At 41.3% G+C, this 9,414-nt stretch overlaps 1 protein-coding gene across 1 annotated transcript in view; it reads left to right on the forward strand.

The window, feature by feature from the left end:
* insyn2ab (inhibitory synaptic factor 2Ab) overlaps window positions 1–5,762 on the forward strand; it is a 23,031-nt gene extending 17,269 nt beyond the window's left edge. The window contains exon 4 of the mRNA XM_008282345.1: window positions 5,579–5,762. Coding sequence (XP_008280567.1) covers window positions 5,579–5,762 — 184 coding nt within the window. The remainder of the gene's footprint in view (window positions 1–5,578) is intronic.
* The last annotated feature ends 3,652 nt before the right edge of the window (window positions 5,763–9,414 follow it).

Genomic DNA, 9,414 nt, shown 5'->3' on the forward strand with positions numbered 1-9,414 from the left:
AATACATATTTCTTTTTTATAATGTATATTTTTGTGTAGTTGTGACAAGTTTAATTTAACTGAGGCTGCCAAAGTTGACTAGTATCTATGATATTTTGATTTAATATCCTCCACTGTGGGTTAAATCAAGGACAAATGAGGTTTTAGTGAATCCTGAAGTTGCCCAAGGTTCCCATTTGTCCGGGTTCCCACTGGGACAGCCAATTGCTGGTCATTGAAGTGTTCTGGAGGAAACTTGAAACAGTGAACAACAGAGGTGTGATCATATATGGTGACTTGATACAGAATCTACATTTGCAAGTGCAACCACGTGCAATGTGACAAAACAAACATTAAAATCCATCAATTACCTGCTAACCAACGGAGATCAAAAGTGGGGTTGGGTGGCGGTCATAAGACTATGAAAGGTACATAAGCTGCAATATCAGCGGCTGCAATTATGATCTGGTCCTCAAAGATAAGCAGTCGGGCTGCACTGAATAAAAAGAGAAGTTTGCAATTAGCATATTTTTTATGGTATAGCAGCGAGGACAGTGTTTAATGTTTGAAACGGTTATAATAAACTGCCTAATATTCAGCTTCAGCAATATTGTTTTGAAGGTTTCCGGCTATGTTTTTATGTCTTAGGTAATATAACACAGGATGTTATGACAGTAGATGTGTCTTTTCCGGAAAAGTGTGGTGTGAGCTCCCTCCGCTCTCATTAATTAAGGATTAATCACACATCCGCTGACGTCAAAAAGGCTATTTATATATTCTAAACAAGATGTGTGGTGCAAAATTCGGTATAGGCCAAGATTGTTGGGCCGGTTCAAAATTGACCATATGTGAAGTCACTGTGTGGTTAAATGTCCTCTCTTATCCTTTGTTCCTTTTTCCTAGACTGTTTTATATATAGCACAGTAGGAGCTCTCTTGTGCTATAGCCAGCATACTGCAGAGTGTGTGTGTGTGTGTGTGTCAGTTTGTTATTGATCAAACGGGCCTTTTCATTTATTTGCTTTCATGGGTTTAGCCATTACTGTAAGTTAAGAGTGGCTTTCAGTGTTGGGATTTAAGTAGAGTGGATATTAAAGAATTCTTAGAACTCAGTAAATAAATGGTCATATGAGAGTGTGACGGGTGTTATCTGTGTCATGGGATTTTGACTAGACCTGTTGTTAATTATGTCTCGCTGCAGATAAATGGGGTAACGCAGTGCATTTGGGTTTCATCGAACCGAGAGGCAAACATTACTGATGTAGCAGCGGTATTTTATTTATTTTTTATTTTTTTGCAAGACTGAGGCAAGAAGCCTACCGCACAGAGGAGCAATCTAAAGCACACAGCTGAGTTTCTATTTTTCATTTCGCTGATAGTATCTTAATAAGACAAAGTGTGCCAGTTCTGTATGTCGGTGAAGCGACTTGGCTTAATTAACAAAACCCTGAGCAATTTATGATGGCAAAAAGACGTGTCCTCAGCCTGTTGTCGCTAAACCAAAGCATGTGGCATATAGTAATAAAACCACAATAAAAATGCACTCTGCAGACTACTAATAAAGTGGCAGATTATCATTTCATCTGTGCTCTGTATCATTAAGTAGCTGTTTATTTCGGTTCATCCAACTGGTTTTTTAACAGTCATTGAATGTAGCAGAGCTGCAGTTGGCAAGCAGGGTAGTAATCTGTCACGGTCCTATCTATCTCTGCCAAAGCAATTGTCATAAATATCTTAAATTCTGCAAATAGTGCTGCTTAGTATTCTTCAGCAAAACCCAGCAGCACAAACTTTCCAAGACTGAACGCTTGCTTTTCTTTATTGTTTATCTCTGCACTTTATTTTCAGATGTACTTTGTACTGTCACATAAAACTACCTCATTGCTCAAACTGCCGCATGATCCCATCACCGGCATCCCTGTGTAGTTTGTTAATCCGCTGAGGTAAACTGCTGAGAGGGCCGGGCAAACTGCTGCCGCTGACACCTGAAGAAGGAGGCCCCGAGTACAGTGAGCGCAAATTAAACCCAGCCGAGAGCATCAAGTTGGGACCAATTATCCGCCGACGTTCGACAGCGACCGCATGTTGCAACGGTAACCGAGATTATCAGCCCCTGAGATGTAGCTCTTAGTTTCAGAGCGGTCCGGCGTGTCCGGCGTGTCCGATAAATTCAGGTCTCGAGGAGCTGCTGAGCTGCAGGTAGTCAATCTATGGGTCTTATCCAGGAGTCAGCTCTCCCCTGACAGTCTCCACCCACCCCTGCTACACTGCAGCATCTCATACATCACTGCAACAAATAGGGCATACATATGGCAGAGTAAGAGAAGGGCAGAGAGTCTATAGACGAGAAAGTTATAGGAAAAACTGCAAACTAAACGGATAAGACTTGCTTCATCCATATTACGAAAAACATTTCTCACCTTCCTTCACTGGTATCTTGTCTGCCAACATTTCTAAAGATACAGTTTTTGAGTTTTCTGCTGCTTCCCTCAGCGGAATTTGAATTTCATTTCTGGTAATAACATTGAAAATTTCAAAAAACAGCATGTTCCAGAAGCTCCAAAAAGACCACCACCATTATAGCTTATTAGCTGTGTTGCATCACGGCGACTAGAAACTGTGTTGTTTCCCAGAGCTTAACCCACAACTCCTCAACAGCTCTTAGGATGTATAATCCCGAGACCGAAATACCTCAGAGAAGAGAATGGTGATGGGAAACGTAACGAGTAATTGACTATAGTGCTATCGCGCTCCGGCAACAACAACTCAAAGATGTTTTCTCCGTATCTGCGTGTGTTGATCAAACAAGATTTATAAGAACATCAACTGCAAATTATGTGAGGCCTACCACTGAGTCAAGCCAGACTACAGCAGGAAGCCCGTATTAAAAAACATGCTCACATCAAAGCGTTATCAGCTTCTATTCCTATCATGCTGCGTTGACTAAGACCCAACACTTGAATCAAAGTCTACAACGTAGCGTTTCCAATTTGGAGCTAACAATGACTTTGAAAAACAGTTAAGTTCAGGGGAAGGCGACTGCAGTTCAGTATGATGAGACGCAAGGAGCTAATTAGCACTTGTGTCCCATGCTGAGATGGCAGAGCTGTGGTTGTTTTGTTGAACAATTGTCAAGATTGCCTATTCTATTCTGTTCTCATTAATGAGATTAGGTTTTTCTCTATGCGTTTGTGAAGCAGAAAGGCGGCGCAACAGACGACGGCGGTGGCTTTTATATCGGATATACGTGACAGGGGAGGAATTTTCGCACGTCATTTACATAAACCTGTGGGAAGCTTCGGCCTCGACTGTTGCCTGTCAGTGGCGGAAATGACTGTCACACTCTGGTGATTCAATCTATGATGCCCCATCATGTACTTCTGAAGATGTTACACTATGCCGGGCTTGAACCGCTCATTTTGTCAAGTGGAGGGTTTAAACTGTGAATGGCCGAAGGGGAAATCATGAGAGGGAAATGACTTTATGTTGAAAGGTGCCACGAGCAGAAAAAAACAGAGAATAGAAGCGAGCAGGTATACGGCGCTGGATGAATAGAGTGTGCCATGCTAAAAAGACATCTCACGGCAGCAATATCCCTCCCAGGAGCAACAATCATTGAATGGTGCTCAGCGCACCACGACCACAGACAAACAAAACGGCTCGCCACTGATCACAGCAACAGCTACTCACGCTGCATAGCTAAAGAGATGATTAATCTGCTTTGCTGAATGCCCTAGAAAAGCTTTCCTGTCTCCAGCCGCTTCAATCTGTTTGTGCGCTGAGATGATCTTAGATATAGGGCTTTTGTTTGTTGAAGCACCTGCTCCCCGGTGCCACCCGCATCGCGTAGGGTAGCCTCCAGCTTCCCGCCGAGGCGCTTGTCCACGGCGTACAGTAATTGCAGTGATCTGCCAAGTGATTAATTGCTTAATAATTGCTGAGGCTATTCTGCGTTCCACTGTGCCGCTGCGATTCCGCTACGCTTTCTGTCAAGTCAACATTATTTAAGCGGCAGTCGTACAAGACAAGTTTTTAAACATAAAACAGGAGATACAAACAGAGACAAGAGCAGGTGGAAGTGAAACAATGCTTAATATAAATAGGAGATGTGAATCGCGTGATGAAAGAAGCAGCAGCTCTGCCAAGATAAAGACTTTTCTAAGTCCATGCTAAGAGTTTTTCATTGTCAAGGATACAGTATTCGGAAGACCTCCGAGTGACGGCTTTTATTTGAAGTGGAAGAAAGAATACAAAAAAAATCGCTCATATGAGGATAAAGACATCCACATGAACAGGAGGTTTTGTTTTCATACAACAAAACCTCTTTTTATATTCATAATGTTGAGCCTCTTGCACATTTCTGACTTGACTTTCCAGCGATTTGCCAGAACGACTGTCCAGCCCTCCATCCGGTCTCTACCCTGAAGGCTTTAATAGAGCTCTGTTCTTAACTGACACTTATCTTAAGGGTGAGGACAGTTCCCAGGATTCATTATGTCACTTTGAGTCGAGCATATCCTTTCGCGAACTAATTACACTGCCCATCAAAGTGGTTACCCTATCAGGCCAAGCTTTGTACCTTCATGTCTATTTGTCTGCCCGCAGACAAGGAGAAGTCGACACGTCTGACCTTGACTTGTCAGATGTCATCTCTTCTGGCAGCTTTAGTTCTCCTCTCTACCTTTAATCCTCCCTCCTTTGAATGACAGAAATGAGCTTAGCAAGACTTCACTGTTTCAAATGCAGAGTGTTGAGTAATTTAAGCGGTTCAAGGAAGAAAAAAAAAACGCCCCAAACCAAAAACGCAACAGAACATTTGATTATCAGGTATAAAGTTTGGTTGAGGGGTGTCACTCAGATGATTCATTCTCCTTTATTTCCACTGTGATGCTCTTCAAAATTTATTGCATACCCTGAGAATAAATACATTAACAGAGTAGCACAAATCAATAGCAATAAAGTGAAAGGAGATGGTGTATAATAGTGCATTTATCCCTCGCTTGAATACAGGCAGTTAATCAGGATCTGCTTGGCCTCTCAATGGTTTCATTTGGATGGGATTAAGCCCCACATTTCTGTCAGGCCTGAGAGATTTAATCGGAGAGAGAGTTCAACTGCGGTGCCGGAGCGAAATCAGACGATGACCAGGCTGGGATTACACTCGCCGATGTGGAAGTCTGATGTCAGGAGCAACCCACATTCTGGCTCTCTCTCTCTTTTTTTTAAATACAAATATAATCTATGCAGGAAAAGTCCTTTGACCAAATGCATAAAAAATGCAGAGATGATGCTAAGGAACTCTATTACTCGGAGGAGTCTCTGAAATATGGATATGTGCCGCAACTAATATGTGCTGCCAGGGTGTCTGTCAGTGAAATTCAACCGCTTGCCTCCCTCCCAGCCTCCATCTGGACATCAGTGGATTACTAACATAAAAAATAAGTCAAAAACTGACTCATAGATGTTATAGCCACCAAACAGACAAATTACTAACTTCCCAAACTGTCGGATTAATCTTTCTGACCCCAACCGTCAGCGATTACGTACAATTATAAAAATGAATAATCTCAGCATTCTACCTGTTGTGATTTGTGTTACAGCGTCGAGCTGGACTTCAAGCAGCAGGAAGATAAGCTCCAGCCCCTGATGAAGAGACTTTGCCCCCTGGACAGCCAACAATGTCCCGCCCTGCCTTATTCCAACGAAGTGTTCACATCCACCCCCAAACGCAAGTCCAAGACAGAGTCCAAAAAGCATGCTCGTTGGAAACTCTGGTTCCTCTGAATAAAACATGAAGGCTTTGGAAACGGCCTTTTTATTGGGCACATTAATCTCAAAATGGTTGAAGGAATATTCAGATGGGGTAATCAACCCCACGAGAACGGATGATGATGGAAACCAGTTGATTTAGGGGTTTCCGAGTTGAGACTGCACGTCAGGTCAGCTGGAGGACAGCAGAGACAAAACACAAAAAAAGAAATACCAACAAAAAAAAAAAAAGAACATTTTCAATTCAGTCTAACCTTTTTCTGGCATGTTTGCTGGACGGGATCGACACGCACCTGCAAACTCTAGGTGAGCTTTGACTTTTGTACATATATTTTTTATCGTGTGTAAAAGTGGACGCTATTTATATGCTGGGTGAATGCACCTCTCACTTTATGTCTATTTTGTGTTGAACGCAATGCACTTTTGGTCTTTTTTTTTTTTTCCCCCTTTAGAGCATATTGCTTGGCAACAAGAGGAGGCGCCATGTGGAGGGTCTTTTATGAGCGAAGCTATAATCTTTGAACGGACATCAGCCCCACCTCCAGCAAAGCACAAACATTTGACTATTGAGGGGAACATGCGTCAAAGACTGAAACGCAGTACAGTACATGACAGTACGTCAGCGCTGTTCTTATAAACCTCCCCCCCCCTTACTCTCCTCTTCTTCCTTATCTGTTACCATCCTGCTCACTTTGTCTGTCTGACTGAACATCTGCCTGCCTTTGCTAATAACCCGTCTCCTCCCTCTCTTTGTAACTCTGTCCCTTTATCTCCCTCCGTCTTTCTTTCCGTCTTTATTTAGCTCACTGTGCAACTAACCGACTAGCCAGCCAACTTTGCCTCAGCCATCCCGTTGCTTTCTGTTCCCAAGCCGACGTAATGTTCAGAATCTATATTTTAGAATATCTTTATAGCAAAGCACTGTGAGATGAAATTTTACTATATATGTCTATGTTTGGGCCCCTCCTCTTGAAGCAGAAACTGTTGTTAAAAATACATCTCGGTTAGGTGAGATTTTTTAACAGCATATATGATGTTTTGACTACTTCTAAGGCAGAATATTTTCTATGATAACTTCAAAGTTGTTCTTTTGTTTTTTTGGAGGGTTGGTTATTGTTATATAGGATGAATTTCCAACAAAAAAAGTAAAGACTATTTTGACATTTGAGTCCACAAAGACTTTGCCTTGCCTCTCGGTCACTCACAGCAAAGCTCCGATGTGAAGTCATGACAAGAATCTATTTTCCGAGTCGCTTGTTTCATGTCCAGTTAGCTCACACTTAAAGTGTTGTTTTGTAATATTGATTTATGCTGCCATTCAACTGCAGATTCCATTCAGCAAAAAATGCAACCACGGTTTGTTATTTTTTCCTCCTTCTTTTTTTTTCTTTTTTTTGCAGAAAACAGTCACAGAACACCAAACACTTGTCTACCAACCCACACAAACAACTGTGCACTGAACTTGCAGCAAGAGCAGAAGGGCTATACACAGTGCTAATGGAGTATGGTAGCAGTCTCACAGAAGAAGAAGAAGAAGAAGAAAAAAAAACCAAGACTTGTAGCCACCAGCTTTGGTCAAGTACAAAACGACAAACAAAACACTGGTGATGTAGCAATGATTCTGAACTTGCACGCTGTTACAAAGCAGGTATTTACTGAATTCTTAGAGTGATTTTTATAAACAGCAGCTCTCATGTAGATTATCGGTACAGTCGACTGTACGAGAAACGTCAGGAAGACACATACTGGACTCCCATCGTTAGATTACAGTAGATATACATTTTTCAGGTCACCATTTTTCATGCAAAGATCTGTACCTTGAGAAAGTGCAATTTAGTGATTATGTGCAATATTATGCATTTTTCTACTGTTTCTACATCACAATTAAAACATTTTCAATCGAAGGCCATCCGGTGTGCTCCTGTGTCTGATGAATGTCGGGAGGCGGCGGAGTTGCGAAGAAGGGAGGAGCTATTTTGGGCTCATGAAGGGAAAAAAAAATCCCAATGTTAGGTGACCCACAGTTGGAACACTTGAGCAGCTTTGGTTGGCGTGACACACTCTGGAATCATCAGCAGAAATGATTAATAACTGTCTGGTTTTTGGAGAAGTGAAGGTGGCAGTTTGTGCATAAACTTCTGAGGAAAAACACTCCCTTTGTTCAGTTGGGTAAAAAAAAAAAAATCCAATCACTGGGTTTAACATTTGTCACATGCACCACTATCGGCAGGTAGAAGCAATGTGGTTGAGGAAATTGTTTTACATTGTGCTGCTTAAATCACTTTTCCGCCAAGGTCCATGGGTATCGTAGAGTGTAGAGATGTACAGGCAAATATAATGGTCATGATATACAGTCGTCCTCAAATATATATTCATACCCTTCCATTAAAGAAAAGGAAAAAATCACAATAGTCACTCAAATAACTAGAAACTGACAAAAGTAATAATAAATAAAAATTTGCTAAATTATAATTTAGTGATATAAGACATTGCTTTTGAATTGTGGTTGAAAAGAATAATTAAAAAAAAAAAAGCTTGGACTGTTTACACCTGATCACAGTTCAGTCTGCACCCAGGAAACAGGAAGTGATGAAGGTCAACAGGAAACTGGAGTTTTGCTTTGATTCAAAATCACAGCTTATCTTGTTCGTGTTTCCTCTAAATTACAAAAAAAAACATCAAAGTCAGAAGTTCATATGACTACATTTTGTAATAACAGTGATCAAAGGAATCAACATGAACAGATGAAGTGCTACGACGAACCTTCATCCAACCAAACTCCATTGAAAAAAGTTCTAATTTAAGTCAGTATTAGTTTACGGGTCCCATCGTGCTTGTTGGCTTTAATATTTCTGTTGAACCACAATTCAAAAGCAATGTCATGACATTCATTACATTTTTATTAATTACTACTTTTGTCAATTCCAACTTATTTCTTTAATGGGAGGGTATGAATACACTAGAGGACGACTGTAAGCCTAAATAACTCAGAAGAGTCCTGTGTTTCCATGTTAAACCACAGGATTCAATAGAAGAGGGGAGAAAAAAGGAACTTACAGGAGCAGCAGCCCCTTTCACTTCGCAGCTCTACGTGACAGCAGACAACTACACCAGCGCTGGGTGTAGTAACAGGCAGGGCTGCATTCACCGGTGTCACACACTCCACATTTCAAGTCTTTTGTGCTTTAGCGAAGCAGAGTCGGACCATGACGAGGGCTCAGCAGCTGTGCGGTTGAGCTCCTTCTTCTCTCTTCTAATGTGATTAGTCTTCAATAGCGAGAAGACACACACACACACACAACCTTCAAGTCCAGGAGGGGAGTGGTAGGAGGGGGGCGTTCTGCTCCATCAAGCTGAGTGACCTGATCCCACATCCATCCCTCTCTCCTATCACCCCTACTGAGGCCGTCTGATGGCTTTCGCTGTTATTTTAACGCTGATCTCAATCATTCCATTCTTATAGCATTTTTTTTCCCCCCATAGCCCATGTTTTTTTTCTACATTTATCTCCCTCAGCCTCATTTTGGCCTTTTTTAAAATTTATTTATTTTAAATCGGAGTAACTGAGCACAATATATATATATACAAACAACACTCCAGAATATATTTTAAATAATTTATTTTAAAAAAGAACATTCAAAGGTAATCAGATCATTTAGATTTTTTG

The sequence above is a fragment of the Stegastes partitus genome, unplaced genomic scaffold (assembly GCF_000690725.1).
Source record: "Stegastes partitus isolate 25-593 unplaced genomic scaffold, Stegastes_partitus-1.0.2 Scaffold267, whole genome shotgun sequence".
NCBI classification, from domain to species: domain Eukaryota; kingdom Metazoa; phylum Chordata; class Actinopteri; family Pomacentridae; genus Stegastes; species Stegastes partitus.